This window comes from Heptranchias perlo, chromosome 10 (assembly GCF_035084215.1).
Source record: "Heptranchias perlo isolate sHepPer1 chromosome 10, sHepPer1.hap1, whole genome shotgun sequence".
Taxonomy (NCBI): Eukaryota; Metazoa; Chordata; class Chondrichthyes; order Hexanchiformes; family Hexanchidae; genus Heptranchias; species Heptranchias perlo.
The window spans coordinates 32,308,455-32,329,068 of NC_090334.1; the positions used below are offsets into that span (position 1 = coordinate 32,308,455).

Sequence of the window (20,614 nt, forward strand, 5' to 3'; positions counted from 1 at the left end):
TAGTCAAAATCTTTTCCCAAAGGTAGGGGAGTCTATAACGAGGGGGCATAGATTTAAGGTGAGAGGGGAGAGATACAAAAGGGTCCAGAGGGGCAATTTTTTCACTCAAAGGGTGGTGAGTGTCTGGAACGAGCTGCCAGAGGCAGTAGTAGATGCGGGTACAATTTTGTCTTTTAAAAAGCATTTGGACAGTTACATGGGTAAGATGGGTATAGAGGGATATGGGCCAAGTGCAGGCAACTGGGACTAGCTTAGTGGTATAAACTGGGCAACATGGACATGTTGGGACAAAGGGCCTGTTTCCATGTTGTAAACTTCTATGATTCTATGATTCTATATTAAAACTTGAAATTACTTCCATAATATTTAAGGATGGTCGATGCTCTGAATTAATTCCATTTACATTACAGGATAAATATCAGATCATGAGCAAGAACAGTGAAACAGCAAATCACATGCAGGTTTTATTTCTAAATTGTTGCCTTTAACACCTTCACTTCTCCCCTGAAAGTATGAACTCAATGCTGCAGCTCCCCAGGCACCCGACGTCTTCCAGCAACTCATCCAAGTAGCCATTTTTCATGTGTGAGCTTTCATAGTGAGTATCCAGTCCACAGACTATGCGACAGCATGGGAATCACAGTCAAGCCTGATCCTGTCTTTACCTAATGCACACTCCCAGAAAGGATCACGACCCATCAGGTGCAGCAGTCCCAGACTATTTCCCTCTCCCTACCAGCTAACCATAGACTGGAATTGAAACTGGAATCTTTCTCATCTGACTCAGTTATTCCCTGGATACACTCATTTGAGCCATTGTAGAAGCCCTGTAAGCATTGTTTAAAAGGTTACGTGGAACATCATATTGTTAGTATCATGATTTATTCAGAGACTGGAGTTAAAAGTCCCACTGAAGGTGCTGTAGCCTTTTATAACATAGTAACTAAGGACTGGGTTTGCACCAGCCCTGCAACATGCAAGGTCTCAAAATGCTCTGAACATGGAATTAAAGTCCTGTTTTAAGACATTACATATAGATTGTGAGCTAGTCCTGCATTTTATAGTATTCCTGCCTAATAGTTTTTGTGCTCAAGAGAATCAGGGAGGTTGATACTGGGGTAGGGAAGGAACATCCTCCATTTCAGGCTGGGCCTGCGGCAGGTGGTGAGCGAAACAACACGAGGGAAAAACCGACTTGACCTCGTCCTCACCAATCCACCTGTCGCAAATGCATCTGTCCATGACAGTATTGGTAGGAGTGACCACCGCAGAGTCCTCGTGGAGACGAAGTCCCGTCTTTGCACTGAGGACACCATCCAACGTGTTCATAGAATCATAGAAGTTTACAACATGGAAACAGGCCCTTCGGCCCAACATGTCCATGTTGCCCAGTTTATACCACTAAGCTAGTCCCAATTGCCTGCACTTGGCCCATATCCCTCTATACCCATCTTACCCATGTAACTGTCCAAATGCTTTTTAAAAGACAAAATTGTACCCGCCTCTACTACTGCCTCTGGCAGCTCGTTCCAGACACTCACCACCCTTTGAGTGAAAAAATTGCCCCTCTGGACCCTTTTGTATCTCTCCCCTCTCACCTTAAATCTATGTCCCCTCGTTATAGACTCCCCTACCTTTGGGAAAAGATTTTGACTATCGACCTTATCTATGCCCCTCATTATTTTATAGACTTCTATAAGATCACCCCGAAACCTCCTACTCTCCAGGGAAAAAAGTCCCAGTCTATCTAACCTCTCCCTATAAGTCAAACCATCAAGTCCCGGTAGCATCCTGGTAAATCTTTTCTGCACTCTTTCTAGTTTAATAATATCCTTTCTATAATAGGGTGACCAGAACTGTACTGTACACAGTATTCCAAGTGTGGCCTAACCAATGTCCTGTACAACTTCAACAAGACATCCCAACTCCTGTATTCAATGTTCTGACCAATGAAACCAAGCAAGCTGAATGCCTTCTTCATCACCCTATCCACCTGTGACTCCACTTTCAAGGAGCTATGAACCTGTACTCCTAGATCGCTTTGTTCTATAACTCTCCCCAACGCCCTACCATTAACGGAGTAGGTCCTGGCCTGATTCGATCTCCCAAAATGCATCACCTCACATTTATCTAAATTAAACTCCACCTGCCATTCATCGGCCCACTGGCCCAATTTATCAAGATCCCGTTGCAATCCTAGATAACCTTCTTCACTGTCCACAATGCCACCAATCTTGGTGTCATCTGCAAACTTACTAACCATGCCTCCTAAATTCTCATCCAAATCATTAATATAAATAACAAATAAGAGCAGACCCAGCACCGATCCCTGAGGCACACCGCTGGTCACAGGCCTCCAGTTTGAAAAACAACCCTCTACAACCACCCTCTGTGTTCTGTCGTCAATCCAATTTTGTATCCAATTGGCTACCTCACCTTGGATCCCGTGAGATTTAACCTTATGTAACAACCAACCATGCAGTACCTTGTCAAAGGCTTTGCTAAAGTCCATGTAGACCACGTCAACTGCACAGCCCTCATCTATCTTCTTGGTCACCCCTTCAAAAAACTCAATCAAATTCGTGAGACGTGATTTTCCTCTCACAAAACCATGCTGACTGTTCCTAATCAGTCCCTGCCTCTCCAAATGCCCGTAGATCCTGTCTCTCAGAATACCCTCTAACAACTTACCCACTACAGATGTCAGGCTCACCGGTCTGTAGTTCCCAGGCTTTTCCCTGCCGCCCTTCTTAAACAAAGGCACAACATTTGCTACCCTCCAATCTTCAGGCACCTCACCTGTAGCTGTCGATGATTCAAATATCTCTGCTAGGGGACCCGCAATTTCCTCCCTAACCTCCCATAACGTCCTGGGATACATTTCATCAGGTCCCGGAGATTTATCTACCTTGATGCGCGTTAAGACTTCCAGCACCTCCCTCTCTGTAATATGTACACTCCTCAAGACATCACTATTTATTTCCCCAAGTTCCCTAACATCCATGCCTTTCTCAACCGTAAATACCGATGCGAAATATTCATTTAGGATCTCACCCATCTCTTGTGGTTCCGCACATAGATGACCTTGTTGATCCTTCAGAGGCCCTACTTTCTCCCAAGTTACTCTTTTGCCCTTTATGTATTTGTAGAAGCTCTTTGGATTCACCTTTGCCTTATCTGCCAAAGCAATCTCATGTCCCCTTTTTGCCCTCCTGATTTCTCTCTTAACTCTACTCCGGCAATCTCTATACGCTTCAAGGGATCCACTTGATCCCAGCTGTCTATGCATGTCATATGCCTCCTTCTTCTTTCTGACTAGGGCCTCAATCTCCCGAGTCATCCAAGGTTCCCTACTTCTACCAGCCTTGCCCTTTACTTTATAAGGAATGTGCTTACCCTGAACCCTGGTTAACACATTTTTGAAGGACTCCCACTTACCAGACGTCCCTTTGCCTGCCAACAGACTCTCCCAATCAACTTCTGAAAGTTCCTGTCTAATACCATCAAAATTGGCCTTTCCCCAATTTAGAATTTTAACTTTTGGGCCAGACCTAGCATTCTCCATAGCTATCTTAAAACTAATGGAATTATGATCACTGGTCCCAAAGTGATCCCTCACTAACACTTCTGTCACCTGCCCTTCCTTATTTCCCAAGAGGAGGTCAAGTTTTGCCCCCTCTCTAGTTGGGCCATCCACATACTGAATGAGAAATTCCTCCTGAATACACTCAACAAATTTCTCTCCATCCAAGCCCCTAATGCTATGGCTGTCCCAGTCAATGTTGGGAAAGTTAAAGTCCCCTACTATTACCACCCTATTTTTCTTGCAGCTGTCTGTAATCTCCTTACATATTTGCTCCTCAATTTCCCGTTGACTATTTGGGGGTCTGTAGTACAATCCTATCAACGTGATCTCTCCCTTCTTATTTTTCAGTTCTACCCATATCGACTCCGTGGGCGAACCCTCGGATATATCCTCTCTCACTACTGCCGTGATGTTCTCCCTAATCAAGAACGCAACTCCCCCTCCTCTCTTACCTCCTGCTCTATCTTTCCTATAGCATCTGTACCCTGGAACATTGAGCTGCCAGTCCTGCCCCTCCCTTAGCCATGTTTCAGTAATAGCTATAACATCCCAGTCCCATGTACCCACCCATGCCCTGAGTTCATCTGCCTTGCCCATCAGACTTCTTGCATTGAAATAAATGCAGTTTAATCTAGACTTCCCTTGGTCTTTGCCGTGCTTTCTCAGACCATTTGTCCGGTCATGTTTTGTACACTCTCCCTTACTGCCTTTTGTTTCTGTCACCACTTTACTTCCCACTGACTTCCTGCATCGATTCCCATCCCCCTGCCACTTTAGTTTAAACCCTCCCCAACAGCACTAGCAAACACTCCCCCTAGGACATTGGTTCCAGTCCTGCCCAGATGCAGACCGTCCAATTTGTACTGGTCCCACCTCCCCCAGAACCGGTTCCAATGTCCCAAGAATTTGAATCCCTCCCTCTTGCACCATCTCTCAAGCCACGTATTCATCCTAGCTATCCTGTCATTCCTACTCTGACTAGCCCGTGGCACTGGTAGCAATCCTGAGATTACTACCTTTGAGGTCCTACTTTTTAGTTTAACTCCTAACTCCCTAAATTCAGCTTGTAGGACCTCATCCCATTTTTTACCGATATCGTTGGTACCTATATGCACCACAACAACTGGCTGTTCAACCTCCCCCTCCAGAATGTTCTGCAGCCGCTCCGAGACATCCCTGACCCTTGCACCAGGGAGGCAACATACCATCCTGGAGTCTCGGTTGCGTCCGCAGAAACGCCTGTCTATTCCCCTTACAATCGAGTCCCCTATCACTATAGCTCTGCCACTCTTTTTCCTGCCCTCCTGTGCAGCAGAGCCAGCCACGGTGCCATGAACCGGCCGCTGCCACCTTCCCCTGGTGAGCCATCTCCCACAACAGTATCCAAAACGGTATACCTGTTTGAGAGGGGGATGGCCACAGGGGACCCCTGCACTACCTGCCTGCACCTCTTACTCTTCCTGGTGGTCACCCATTCACTTCCTGCCTGTACTGCCTTTACCTGCGGTGTGACCAACTCGCTAAACGTGCTATCCACGAGTTTCTCTGCATCGCGGATGCTCCACAGTGAGTCCACCCGCAGCTCCAGCTCCGAGATACGATCGGTCAGTCGCTGCAGGTGGACACACTTCCTGCACACATGGTCGGCAGGGACACTGGTAGTGTCCATTACTTCCCACATCTTGCAGGAGGGGCATATCACGGGTGCGAGGTCTGCTGCCATGATTTGCCTTAGCTTAGTTACCCCTTTTAAATTACGTTGAAATTTGAAAATGTTAACTATACCAGGGACCTAGGTTCACTAAAAAAAAACTACCTGCTATAAAAGCTGCTTAGTTTCCCAGCTCTTAGTTTAAACCAGTGTTGTGTGGCAATACCACCGTGCTAAATGGGATAGATTCAGAATAGATCTAGCAGCTCAAAACTGGGCATCCATGAGGCGCTGTGGGCCATCAGCAGCAGCAGAATTGTATTCCAGCACAATCTGTAACCTCATGGCCCGGCATATTCCTCACTCTACCATTACCAACAAGCCAGGGGATCAACCCTGGTTCAATGAGGAGTGTAGAAGAGCATGTCAGGAGCAGCACCAGGCGTACCTAAAAATGAGGTGCCAACCTGGTGAAGCTACAACTCAGGACTACATGAATGCTAAACAGCGGAAGCAACATACCATAGACAGAGCTAAACGATTCTACAACCAACAGATCAGTTCAAAGCTCTGCAGTCCTGCCACATCCAGTCGTGAATGGTGGTGGACAATTAAACAACTAACGGGAGGAGGAGGCTCTGCAAACATCCCCAATGATGGCGGAGTCCAGCACGTGAGTGCAAAAGACAAGGCTGAAGCGTTTGCAACCATCTTCGGCCAGAAGTGCTGAGTGGATGATCCATCTCGGCCTCCTCCCGATATCCCCACCATCACAGAAGCCAGTCTTCAGCCAATTCAATTCACTCCACGTCATATCAAGAAACAGCTGAGTGCACAGGATACAGCAATGGCTATGGACCCAACAACATCCCAGCTGTAGTGCTGAAGACCTGTGCTCCAGAACTAGCTGCGCCTCCAACCAAGGTGTTCCAGTACAGCTACAACACTGGCATCCAGCCGACAATGTGGAAAATTGCCCAGGTATGTCCTGTCCACAAAATGCAGGACAAATCCAAACCGGCCAATTACCGCCCCATCTGTCTACTCTCAATCATCAGCAAAGTGACGGAAGGTGTCGTCGACAGTGCTATCAAGCGACACTTGCTCACCAATAACCTGCTCACCGACGCTCAGTTTGGGTTCCGCCAGGACCACTCGGCTCCAGACCTCATTACAGCCTTGGTCCAAACATGGACAAAAGAGCTGAATTCCAGAGGTGAGGTGAGGCGAGAGTGACTGCCCTTGACATCAAGGCAGGATTTGACCGAGTGTGGCACCAAGGAGCCCTAGTAAAACTGAAGTCAATGGGAATCATGGGGAAAACTCTCCAGGGGCTGGAGTCATACCTAGCACAAAAGGAAGATGGTAGTGGTTGTTGGAGGCCAAGCATCTCAGCCCCAGGGCATTGCTGCAGGAGTTCCTCAGGGCAGTGTCCTAGGCCCAACCAGCTTCAGCTGCTTCATCAATGACCTTCCCTCCATCATAAGGTCAGAAATGGGGATGTTCGCTGATGATTGCATAGTGTTCAGTTCCATTCGCAACCCCTCAAATAATGAAGCAGTCCGAGCCCGCATGCAGCAAGACCTGGACAACATCCAGGCTTGGGCTCATAAGTGACAAGTAACATCCGCGCCAGACAAGTGCCAGGCTATGACCATCTCCAATAAGAGAGGGTCCAACCACCTCCCCTCGACATACAATGGCATTACCATCGCTGAATCCCCCATCATCAACATCCTGGGGGTCACCACTGACCAGAAACTTAACTGGACCAGCCATATAAATACTGTGGCTACGAGAGCAGGTCAGAGGCTGGGTATTCTGCGGCGAGTGACTCACCTCCTGACTCCCCAAAGCCTTTCCACCATCTACAAGGCACAAGTCGGGAGTGTGATGGAATACTCTCCACTTGCCTGGATGAGTGCAGCTCCAACAACACTCAAGAAGCTCGACACCATCCAGGACAAAGCAGCCCGCTTGATTGGCACCCCATTCACCACCGGCGCACAGTGGCTGCAGTGTGTACCATCCACAGGATGCACTGCAGCAACTCGACAAGGCTTCTTCGACAGCACCTCCCAAACCCGCGACCTCTACCACCAAGAAGGACAAGAGCAACAGGCACATGGGAACAACACCACCTGCACGTTCCCCTCCAAGTCACACACCATCCCGACTTGGAAATATATCGCCGTTCCTTCATCGTCGCTGGGTCAAAATCCTGGAACTCCCTTCCTAACAGCACTGTGGGAGAACCATCACCACATGGACTGCAGCGGTTCAAGAAGGCGGCTCAGCACCACCTTCTCAAGGGCCATTAGGGATGGGCAATAAATGCTGGCCTTGCCAGCAATGTCCACATCCCATGAACAAATTTAAAAAAAGGCACCCAATGACAGACCCCAGGTCAGCAAGCACAGCTGAGGCTGACACCATGCTTCAACCCAAAATTCAGAAGAGCACTCACTGAAAAGTGGGGAATTTTTTTCATCCCCCCACCAACTATTCTTCCCAAGTGTACCAAATTAGGAGGATGTCCAATTGGAACTGGATTGAGTCTCCCAAACTCATTTCACATTGGGCCCCAGTGCTGAAATGACAATGCGTAACCCACTGTGCCACCCAGTTCCTCTAGTTGTGAACAGTTGAAAAGGCAATTCATCATCCCAAATTTCTAGAAACAAGTTTACTTTCATACTTTTCTGAGAAACCTGTAGAATTTACAAAATCTAATAACCTTTAAAAGGCACTCATATCTCAAGGTAACATTCTGTCTTTGTAAAGTAAAATGCTACACAAAAATTTCTCAAGTTTTCTTCCTGACACAACATCGGTCCTGCAGATCAGATTACAACCAGGACACCTGACGTTAGTCTAATAAATTTGTTCTTAAAATGTGCTAAATTGTACTCATTACATTTTGTTTCAATTACAAAAATGATGATGGTCATTCTTATTTTTAAAAAGTTTCAGCTATATAATGTTTTTAATAAGCTCACTCCAATTTCCCAATACCCTCTCCTACTCCTTCTAAACATAATTTAGTAATTAAAATGCAACCAAGGATAAATCTAAAAAAGCGCAGATTTTTATACTCAGCTGACAATGTCCTTTATTTCAGACATTTTAAACAGGCTGCTTGAGTGGACTAAAAGAAAATTAAAATTAAAATTCTATGAAAGCATACCAAGCATAACAAAGCTAAATTTACAAACTTTCCTAATGCAGTACTAAACATGAATGTTATGCAAATGCCTGACAGTAAATGTTTTTTTAAATTCATTCATGGGATGTGAGCGTCGCTGGCAAGGCCAGCATTTATTGCCCATCCCTAATCGCCCTTGTGCAAAAATGTATATTTGCTGCGGGCTTGAAGTAAAAATGTAGCTCTATCCCTGAAATAATTCTCAAGTAAAACACATCATAAATCATCTGCAAAACAGTGACATCTTCGTAAGTTAGGACTACCAATTTGCGGTGTAACAAGATGCATCATGGCAGGCATCACATTGGTCAAGTCAGCATAATTTAGAACAAATTTATGTAACCAATGGATAGGGAAACCAACAATCTAATTATGTTGTCATGTGCTTATATATTAATGAATGTAATTTTGTAAAAAAAAGTTGTACCAGTACAACTCTATGACCAACATACATTTAATTTACAGTCAGAGCATGAGAAAACACAGATTGAGAAAAAGCCATTCAGCCCAAAAAAAACAACAGAAGTAGGCCATTCAGCCCCTCAAGACCATTCCACCATTCAATTAGATTAAGGCTAATCTGTGCCTCAAATCCATTTACCTGCATTTGATCCATATTTCTTGACAACCTTACCTAATAAAAATGTCGATCTCAATCTTGAAAATTTCAATTAAGCCAGCATCCACAAAACATTCCTGTCAGTGATACAGCTGTACAAACCTCTGTACTTGAGCCACTGAATTTGCTACGGAAAAGTTCCACAAAGTTTCTCCTTTCCCACCAGAGGTAAATCAATCAAACAAAACTCCAACATATCTGTGCAATCTTACATCATACATTACATCTTCAATCAGTTGCCTTTTTAGCACAATATTTTCACAATCCAAGAGCTCTCATCATATTCCATACAGCTATTAATCATTCCAATTTGTACAAGTCCTTATAACCGTCGATCCCATTCATAACCAGATATTTATCCAGTTCTTTTCTAAGGTGTTAATCAATATAAAATCAAAATCTTTTCCGGGGATGCTGTTCCACATATTCATTAAATTGGTGAAATAATTGTGGTCTCTGATCAAATGTTACAACCAAAACATAATGTAAAATTCAAAAATGGTAATTTACATATGCATAACATGCACTTCGAATTATATTTGTTAAAGCAAACAGGAATGGCTGTTTTTGAAAATTAAACTACAAATATTTTGAAGTGAAAGGATAGTCAAAATATGGACCTCAAATAAATCATGAGTTACATCAATCATCCCAGGTATGAAGTTTTGTCAGTCTCAGATCATCCCAGACTTCAGTCTTCAAATTATTCAGAAATGAATAAAATACCTTCGGTCTAAGTACAGATCCAGATCCAAAGAGACTTCACTCTCTGTTTTCCATGGCCATGTGATTAGCTACTACACCCATGGAGGCTAACCAACTATTTTTAAACTTGAGAAAGTTGCAAAAGGCAAATTAACTTGAAAGACCTTTTCACAAGTATGGGAGATACCCCAAAACATATTTGGTTTCAAAACACAATAATCACGTAATAATTGACATTACTGTCCATTAAAGTTAAAGAAAATATTTGATAAAGAATGAAAACAGTCAGAAAATACATTGTCTGTATTGATGTTTTATCAATACTTAATCATAATTGGCAATGAATGTCAAAACTAAAATTATCTCAAAAAGTAAACAATAGCCAAATGTAGATATTTTCAGCAAGTTTTTCATATACTGCATCTCAAATGGTTTCTGATTTCAGCATTCCTCAGGTTTGTTATAACCAACTTTTTGTTTGTCCTTACTCTAGATACAGGATTTCACTATATATCAATGTACCTTTATTTGCATTTGTTCTACCTCTATTAAAATGAAAAAAATAAAAGATAAATCATGAAAAGTGGTTTATTTTGGATATCTCAAAAAGTAGGCAACAAGTCTGTTTTACAATAATAAGTTTGATAAACACTCACATTTTTCCATGAGCATCTCAAAATGGGTATCCACTGGTCCTCTTCTCTCCTCCCCCTTTTCTAAACATGTACTACTGAGTCCCCAAACAGGTGTATCTCAGTACATTATATCACACTTATTTTTACATTACGACGATGACAACATTACAAAAGTATTTCATTGGCTGTACTGGAGCAAATTTCCAGATATGTTATGACATTCACGATGGAGTATTACTTTCTTGCTAAAATTGTTGTGGTTTCACATGATTTGCTGTCTTTGGTATACATTAATCTAAGTAATCATTTGTTGCTCTCCTTAGACAGTTCTGGAGATTTTTTAATGCAATAAATAGCAGCAAGTCAAGTCAGACTGAAAGGATGCAAGTTTAACTGCTGATTTCCCACACAGTGAGCTCACAACCTCAGCCAATCCCACAATAACAGAGAAAAAAAATAATAAATCAGAAGGCCAATCACTCCAAGTTAATATATCACCCCTCCTAACCACTAGTTACAGAAAAGTATTAACGGAGCCCTGACTAACTGACCACTTGATTAGGGTACTTGAGAAAAAGTCTTAATGCAGTCAGCAAGTGAAAGAAATTCTCGTACACTGTTCCATGAAGCTCAACGGAAGCTCGAGGAACAGCACCTCACCTTTCGATTAGGCACTTTACAACCTTCTGGACTCAACATTGATTTCAATAACTTCAGATCATAACCACTGCTCCCATTTTTGTGGACAAGTGCTGGTAACGGTTCTGATGTTGCCATTTACAGCTCCTCTAGATCCATCTTATGTTTCTTTAATTGTCCCATTGCCACCCTCCTTGCCTTGCACCATCATCCCTTTTGTCATTTAATCACTCCTGCCCTCCCACCCTATCAGAGACCTTCCCTTTTGTTCTTTCCTTCCATCCCTCCCCCACTTTCCCTGGCCCTCTGCTTGCTAAAAATCGTCAACTTCTTCCAGCTCTGATGAAGGGTCATCAACCTGAAATGTTAACTCTGTTTCTTTCTCCACAGATGTGGCCTGGCATGCTGAGTATTTCTAGCAGTTTCTGTTTTTATTTCAGATTTCCAGCATCCGCAGTACTTTGCTTTTGATTATAAGAATGAGTTTTGTTCAGTAAAAACAAAATACAAGATTTTTGATGAAATACATACCATTTATTTAAAAAAAACAAAATCAAAATATGATCTTTGAACTATGTTTAGTGCACTCAAGTTCATTCTAGCACAACTAACCCCGTTTAACTAACCTCAGTTCTGAAGTAGGGCCCAACCCAAAACATTGGCTTGCCTGTTCTCTCCACAGATGCTGACACTCCTGTTTCCAACATTTTCTGTATTTGTTTTTAATGTAACAACATTAATTTGTTTTCTTCTAGTTCCCTGGTTTCAACATTTTTGTAGAGTAGCAAGTACTGATACATCGACTGCAGGTGGGGAAAATGGCACAGAGAAGCTGAATTAATATCACAGTTAAAACCGCACAATTATTGTATTGCCTTGGGTTAACAATAGTAACTACTACTGTTAATTCAGCTCCTTTATTCTGTCACAATCAGTAACTTTTGCAAGCCAGCACTCAATATTTCAACAAAAAGAAAACATCTTGAAGTTAATCACAATAGCATGAATATAGACCACATACCAATGGCTTATCAGCTGTGAATTATTTCTTAAATCAGCACTTTCAACTCCCAAAATCACACAATGTTTCATGTACATAAACAGCGCTAATGTTTTAAACTGTTCTTCCTAATTGACTTTTGAATTGTCTTACTGGCAAAACTCAATTGAAGGGCAGAATTTCAGCATAAGAAATCCATTAATTAAAGAAAGAAAAAATCAAATGATAAATACATTCTAAATGCGCACACAACAGCCAGTCAGGAGACAGAGTATTAAAAATGCATTATAATAGAACTATATGACATATATAGGAACAGGAGTCGGCCATTCAGTATCTTGAGCCTGTTCTGCCATTCAATTAGATCATGATTGATCTGTATCTTAACTCAGTCTACCCGCCCTGGTCCATAACCATTAATTCCATTGCCTAACAAAAATATACATAATAAAATGCAATAGAACTAGGGGCCACAGTTTAAAAATAAGGGGTCTCCCATTTAAGATGGCGATGAGGAGAAATGTTTTCTCTCAGAGGTCGTGAGTCTGTGGAACTCTCTTCCCCAGAGAGCGGTGGAGGCAGGGTCACTGAATATTTTTAAGGCTGAGTTAACAAGGGAGTCAAATGTTATAGTGGGTAGACGGGAAAGTAGGGTTGAGCTCACAATCAGATCAGCCATGATCTTATCAAATGGCAGAGCAGGCTCGAGGAGCCGAATGGCCTATTTCTGTTCTTAATTTGTATGTTCGTAGAACAACTACAGTCTGGTGGAACAACTATTTCTCAGCACACCATAACATACACACCAAGCAGTCCAAATGGGCTCAGGAACAACTGCATCTCAATACTTTATATTGTGGAGCATGCAGCAACTTTTGGCCATGGCAAATCACCACACAGTAAAATGTAATCTTGATCTTTTAAACCCAACAAATATACTGGTAAAATTAATTGATGAGTGGTGAAAACTAGATCGGTAACATGACTTTCTGGTAACAAAGAAAGCAAATTAAACTTAAATTTGTCAAATGTGCCTAATGTCAACTTATGTTTTTTTCATAAACCACTAAGTGTTGCCATATGTATTATTTGTACAATTCTTTAATAACATTGGTGGCAAACCTCACTCCAAGTACAAAGTTCAACACAAAAATGAAACCATGGATTCAGTTATGAACAATGACCTTCCCTTCCATCGAAATTCTAGGCCTGACTTTTGTGGGGGGTGGGGGGGGGGCAAAAATAGCAATGTTTAATTTAAAAATAAATTTTAAAACTTTTATATCAAAAGATTAGAAATTAAATGCAACTTATCCAGGTAGCAACTATAACCAATATCAGGTTCAATGCTTAACAAAGAATGGTTTCAACAGTCTACCACAATCAAGGTAAAATAAACTATTGTAGAAGACTCTACAAACTCTTGTAAATTACTGTATAATTTAGGTCTACTCCTTAAAAATTGAATTATCCAATAATTTGAATTTTCAGTTTATTTTTGTTTTAATATTAGAATTGCTCATGCAATGAGAATTGATTCAGTTTAATATGAATTAAATTATGATTTTTAACAGCAAAAAATCATAATTTAGTTCATATTAAACTGAATCAATTCTCAGATTGCATGAGCAATTCTAATGTTAAAACAAAAATAAACTGAAATTTCACAGTTATCTAGTACAATCAGAACAGCTGCCTCCAAACCAGATGGTACTGGATCTAAGTCCCAGGGCTCTTTGTTATTCAAAACTACTAGCCACTATTGGTAGGGAGTTTGGTCAGTTCTCAGTCAGGCCAGCAACTGCAAGATCGGTCAGAAGTGAGGTTCTCCATTTCAACCAAGGCACAAATTGAGTTGCCTCACTCAGGTGCAAATGTAATCAACACTTAGTAGGTGATTCAGAATCAAGTAGTCCAAAACCCAGACAATCCCAGCCTCCTAACTACAGATTTTGAGGCAGCATGGAACTTCTGCAGAGAAACAAGGGGAGGCAAAAGGAAAAAGATAGAAAATATAAAAATAGCTTTTAAGAAACCAGAGAAGATAGTTACTATGCAGCATTTTCCAGAGCCAAAGTAATGCTCAAATGTGTTGAAATTCCTGTTATTTTAAAAAAGATAAATGTGAGTACATATAAGAAATGCAACCAATACCATAAGGTTAACTCTGTTCTTCAATACTTCTAAATCATCATACAATCAATCAACAGGCACCAGTGATCATTAGCTCAGTATTACTCATCTCTGCAGTTACTCATCTTGAAGGCATTCCCTTCATTTGCAACATTGTCCTTTTTCATCTGTCACCTGCTAACTACTCACCAACTGACAGTGCAGACAGATGCACAGAAGTGCTAACTCTTTGAACAAATAAAAATAACAGGTTTACTCATGACAGTAATAAGCAGGTGCGAGGCGACTGCTTACCAATCTTTACAACACTTTCCCTTCATCCCTACTTACAAGAGAAAAAAACAAAAAAATGTTCTTCTGACCACCTAACTGGTCAAAACCTGATTATTCGTATCAAATTCTCCATCTAGCTTCAAATCAAATTTAATAAAATAACTGAGCTGTAGAGGTTGCCAAATGTTATTCAATTTTGTGTAATTTTGAGAATAATTAACTATAGTTAAGAAAAATGTGTAAACCACACAATAAATTGTGAAGAAATTTACTCTGATGGTTTGGCTACCCCGTAAAATATTTTACTATTTGTTAACATCCATTTATTTAAATGTGAGGCAAAGAAAGATAAACAAAATATGAATATAATTGAACTACAGTGAAATAAATACCAAAATATCTACAATAGCCTGCTAACAGCACTGTGGGAGAACCTTCACCACGTGGACTGCAGCGGTTCAAGAAGGCGGCTCATCACCACCTTCTCAAGGGCAATTAATGCTGGCCTTGCCAGCAACGCCCACATCCCATGAACGAATAAAAAAAAAATTCTGTAATTATAACTCTCAAGAGTACATAAGAGTACTTGGAGTCAGTACTCTATGTATAATAAAGGACTGAAAGGATGCAAGTTTTTCATAATTGTTTACAGCATGTTTTTCAGAATGGATAGAAGACTTGTGTCTGTTCGAAAGATACATATTATGAACAATCCCTAAATTATGTCACAATTGGCATCAATAACTCATTGGGTCTAACTCAATTTTGGTCCATTTTTAAAATAAGGGAAATAAACATAAATACCAATGATAAAAGTGCAAGGAATCCTACTTCCTATGGTTGTTTAGGTCTTTTCTCAGTTTTGTGACACCAAAGCAAACACAGGACATGCATAATGCAGGAGTAAATATCCTTCATGCCAACAGCTGTATTATTAATGAACTATTGAAACAAAAGACCAATATAGTCTGATAGATTTCAGAGGGAAAAATTGTACTATCCAATATATATATATAGGTCTGTGGAGTCTCCCCAATGGTTCAAAGGTAAGGTCAACATTTCTGAGCCATCGGGACCAAGAAGGTCTCAGGTTTAACCCTCCAGTTAGCTAATATCAGTGATAGGCTATTAAGTTAGGAAGGAAAAACTAGCCATGGCTCTGACTCCTCATCGTTATGCAGCAACCCCTGCTAAAAGTGCACAAGGTGAGGATAGGATCAAGTTTGGCTGTCATATCCTTCACGCAATCAAACAGTCTAGCAACACATACTGCTCAGGCATATACATGAAGAATGACACCAAGCGGACGGCCCCCACCCACAAATCCGTACTCCAGAAGTAATCAATGCCTTCAAGTAAAGAGGGAAAAAATATTTGGCTCCTAAAAAAACAAAATATAAAAACGTCATACAAATTCATTAAAGCACATCTAGCAATTAGCATCACTTAATTACTGATGCAGGTGTAGAAAAATTAGATTATTGGTTGTCAGGTCAACTGCTCATGATATATTCTGTTTTATTAAATATTCACATTATAAAATAATCCAGGCAAAAAAACAATTGTAAACATTAAGATTAAATGGAGACTACAAATGAAATCATTGTCCTGTAAAGAGATTCCTTACATAAAAAAGGCAGAATTCAATTACTGTAAAGTAGAATGAATATGCATCTGTAACGTGCTTATCACATTCTCAGGATGTCCCCAATCAGGTAGACAATGCCTCAAATTAGAAAGTAAGAAACACTAGCATTTCTTTAATGCATTTATTCCCTCGGGATATTTCAAAACGCTTAACACTCAACAAAGTACTTTTGGAAGTGTAGTCACTGTTATGTGGGTAAACTCTGCAGCCAATTTGCATACAACAAGGTCCAACATGACTAGTTAATCTGTTTCTGATGGTGTTGGCTGAGGAATAAATGATTGCTGGGAGAACTCCTCTTCTTTGAATCGTGCCCGGAGATCACTTATGGGATCTGAACAGGCAGATGGAGCCTCAGTTTAACATATCATCCAAAAGATGGTACTTTCAATAATGCAGTACTTCCAAAGTACTGCCTAGATTATCAAATTCTAGAGTGAGGCTTAAATCCACAACCTTCTGACTCAAAGGCGAGTGCTGCCACTAAGCCAAGGTGACAGTTGTTAATATTTCAAAGCATAATAATAATGATGGAAACTCAAAGCTATATTTGTGGCAATAATTTAACACCAAGCTCTCAACAGAGTAGTATACCACAATAAATAGGAACAATAATTCAATACTAAAAGGACGATAACATTCCATTTTTCACTTCCACAAAGTACAGTGTAATATTGCAATGTGAAATGCTTTGAATGTCTGGAAATTAACATAATATTAATAGCAGAATCAGTGATAAGTCTTAAATGTGAATTACTCCAGGGGATCATAACAATTCCCAAGTACTTGACATTAAGCAATTACTGAATATTTCCTAATAATGAAAACAATTCACAGTTTTCATCAACTTTCTTTTCATAGATGTTCTCCTTTATCACTATTAGCTAGATAAATGTTACAGAACAGGCTTGCTCTTTTGAGTGTACACGGATTTTTGATTGTGCATAACTTCCCGTAATGTATATTAGATGTAAGGCAGTGGATTGAAACGCAGTTAGGGCAAAATAAATCACAAACCAATCAATACGTGATTAAAATTTGAAGTGAACGCCTCCCCGTGTTTACATTGTCCGTGCTCCTCCACCCACCATTACACAATATCTAGCCTTTGAAGCCATAAGGTATTACTTTTTAAAACAAAAGACAGACAACCGTTTGTACATGTTGTGCATCACAAAATAAGCCTGTTAGAATTAACTTCAGAAGTGGGTATAAAGTCGTATAATGGCAGTAACTTAAACGATGAACTGAAACTCCATGCATTTTGTCTTTTGCTTTCCATTATTACTATAATTTTATTATTATACCACAGAATGTGTATCTGTTGGAGCTAATCGTTTCAAAATGAAACTGCAAATCAATATTGCAAAATAGGCTGTTATTAAAACGATGTCACATCTTTCAAATGTATGTTACACCATGTCCAATGATGTGGTCAGCCCCAACTTGCAGGATCACGACTGAATCGCTTTAAGCAAAACATATTTGTCTAGGCTGACAGTTTCGGGCATATTACGGAATCTGAGTCATGAAGTGCTTATGAAATGCTAACCAAGCAACGATCAAACAATCCACATTGTACAAGATCAGATTCACAGCTCTTACAAGCCCTTGTGATCTGATTGTACAAAAACACATACAAGACGCGCATAATTTCCGACAGTAACACAAATTGGAAACGAACTAGAACCCAAGCAAATAAAGTTGATAGATCAGGGGAGAGCCTGAGGGCCTCGGGCGCCCACACAAAAATGTTACCAGTTATTTACAGTCAGCAGGCTGACGCCATATTGGAAACCAAAATGGCGGCGGCGAGGATGGTTCCACATTTGGGTAAATACCAGCCGCTGTTTCTATCGTTTCTTCCCGTCCGCCCTCCGTCTCGGGCGGTCACTAAGTGCAAAAACCGTGTCGCTCATTCCAAGCAGATGTCCCTATCCGTCTCTCCGCCCTCCTACCCTCGAGTCCCCGAGTCCCAGCCCCGGCCGTGTGTGTGCGCGCTGCCTGTCACTCTACCTGTAGCTCGGCCCTCTCCACCTCCCAGTGCGCTCGCTCCATCTCGAAGCGGGCCCATTCGTGCTGGATATAGTGTAAGATCCCGGGGATAGTGTACTGGGGCCGCTGCAACTCCTCTTGCTGACCCTGCTGCTGCAGCAGCTGCTGCCGTACTCCGCCGCCTCCTCCTCCGCCGCCGCCGCCGTTGTTGTTGTTACCGCCGCCGTTGCTTCCCGGGCCCAGTAAAGGGCCGCCGGAATTGGTATGCGAGGACATTCCTACAGGATGTTCATCCATGTTTATTATTAATTAATAGGGATATTGTTATTTTTATATATTAATGGAAGGAGCTGCGAGAGAGGAGCCCGACGAGTCTGAGCGCCGCCAGCAAGCCACCATTGACATTCTTTCTGCAGAATATGGCGGCGCGCTGCATTGTGGGGGGGGAGGGGGGGGGCCGCGGCCCTTTCGCCAAATACAGTTCTGTCAGCGAGAGCGTCAGTGCGCACGCGCGGGGCATACCTGCCCTCTCGCTGCAAACTGGTTCCATTGGAAACATGCACCCACATGTCGAGTACCTGGAATTCCAAATGAGGACTTGCAGCAAAGAAAACCAGCATTAAAACATTGAAAATGCAGCCCCAGGACATCACTCCGCATCAGACGCAAGCTTGATAAGTGTTCCTAGTATAGACTGAGAATCTTCATTAGAAATGGGCCACAATTCAGTTCATATTCTTTAAAAGAAAATTAAAAGCAGTGATTACATCTCTGATTTACAGATATCATTTTGAGAGACCGTTTATTTAGACATTTGAGGTGTTTTATTTAAGAGGGCCTACTAATAAAATTGAAATGGATTGAGGACCATTCTGTAATAATCTTTTGCCTTTACACATGTGTGCCGTTTACCACCCCTGTAGTACTGAGCCATACAGACCAGCAGGAGCCAGGTTTGATTCTGGTCTTTGTTGATTTAAGTGGGCCAGCAGTTAGAGTGTGTGGCCTATGTATCTCTGTGCTAGAGGGGGGAAAAGCAACTAAGGTCTTACTCTTGATCGCACAAGCTATCCAGTAATCTTGGCTGTGTTGGCCTCCAGTTTTAAATACCCATCGAACACTCATTGTCTAAACTCACACAGGAAGAATGACTACTTGTGTGAGATACCAGAGGGCTGGCTACATCGACAGAAGGATGTAATGGGGAGAAGACTGGGGGAATAGAAATTAATCATCATAGACCCAGGGCTAAAAGTGTAATTAGTCAACAGCATTGGTAGCCAAAAATAAATGTGATATATACAGATAATTACAAACAAAGTTAAGAAAAAAAGCAGGCTTTGTTAATCAAGTACCGTGACTGAAATTGCATTGTAAGATTTTAGATGTAGAGTTATGCTTGTTTCCTAGGTTAAGATTCATCTTTTCTCCAAAACATTAGTTTAGTTAATAATCTATTCATACTAAAGGATCTATAATTTCTGCTCCATTGAAATTATTTATAAAAGTGCTAGTGCATAACAGTTTGGATTTACCAGGACTGGATACCAAATAGTGAGAGCTGGGGTGGGATCTTAACACAACTGAGAGAATATGCCCTAACCACCAGATTTGGCTCAACCACATCAAGCTGTACCAGGCCTTACTCTTTCTACCAAAACCACCTAGGATCATCCCAGAGGGTAAAGATAACGCCAGCCTTATTTTCTCTATTCCCAAACACCTCTTTAAACCCTACTCCCCTGTCCCCTGCACCTTCACCTCTACCAAATGCAAGGAGCTCATAGATTTCTTTGTTACCACGATAAAGATCATCCATTCAGCTACTTCTGCTGCTTCTCTCCCCCTTGCCCACTAGGTATGCCTCCTGCCTTAGCCCTGAACTATATCTCATTAGTTTCTCCCCTATGCTGTCTGCAAGCTCATCTTGTCCAATATTGGGATGTCTTCAGCCCCTGACACAAATTCTGTACCCTCATCATTAACTCCAGCCCTCTCCCCTACCACTGTCTCAGACTGAACCAGACTGTTTGCAACCTCTATGTCCTGTTCAAGCCGAGATATCATCTCCATCACAAAGACCGCCTACTTCCAATTCTCTAATATCACCTGCCTCCACCCCTACCTCAGTGCGTGTGTCATTGAAACTCTGATCCATGCTTATGTCATCTCCAAACTCAACTATTCCAATACTCTTCTGACCAGCCTCCCATTCTCCACGCTCCGCAAACTTCAACTCACCAAAAACTCTGCTGCCTGCAGAAAGTCCCACTGACCCACTACCCCATCCTTGCTGACTTTCATTGGCTCCCGATCGCCTAGCCACCCCCCTATGCCTCAGATTTAAAATTCTAATTTTTGTTTTAAATCCCACCAGATCCTTCCCTCTCACTAACTAACTCTTAATCTCCTCAAGCCCCTCCAAGCTCTCCATTCTTTTGCATTGCCCCCATCCCTTCATCCACCATTGACAACTATGTTTTCTGCCACCTAGACCCCACATTCCCTGCCTGAACCCCTCTATC

At 41.8% G+C, this 20,614-nt stretch overlaps 2 protein-coding genes across 8 annotated transcripts in view; one reads left to right on the forward strand and one right to left on the reverse strand.

Moving 5' to 3' along the window:
• Positions 1-18,514, reverse strand: part of strn3 (striatin, calmodulin binding protein 3) — a 162,274-nt gene extending 143,760 nt beyond the window's left edge. For all 3 annotated transcript variants that reach the window (XM_067991404.1, XM_067991403.1, XM_067991402.1), the window contains exon 1: positions 18,111-18,514. In XM_067991404.1, the coding sequence (XP_067847505.1) occupies positions 18,111-18,386 (276 nt within the window). In that variant the 5' untranslated portion in view covers positions 18,387-18,514. The remainder of the gene's footprint in view (positions 1-18,110) is intronic.
• The window catches only part of ap4s1 (adaptor related protein complex 4 subunit sigma 1), a 47,387-nt gene continuing 44,660 nt past the window's right edge, over positions 17,888-20,614 (forward strand). For 4 of the 5 annotated variants that reach the window (XM_067991405.1, XM_067991410.1, XM_067991408.1 and 1 more), the window contains exon 1: positions 17,888-17,927. The gene's annotated coding sequence lies outside the window, so the exon portion shown is untranslated. The remainder of the gene's footprint in view (positions 17,928-20,614) is intronic. The other variant, XM_067991406.1, reaches the window with a different exon arrangement.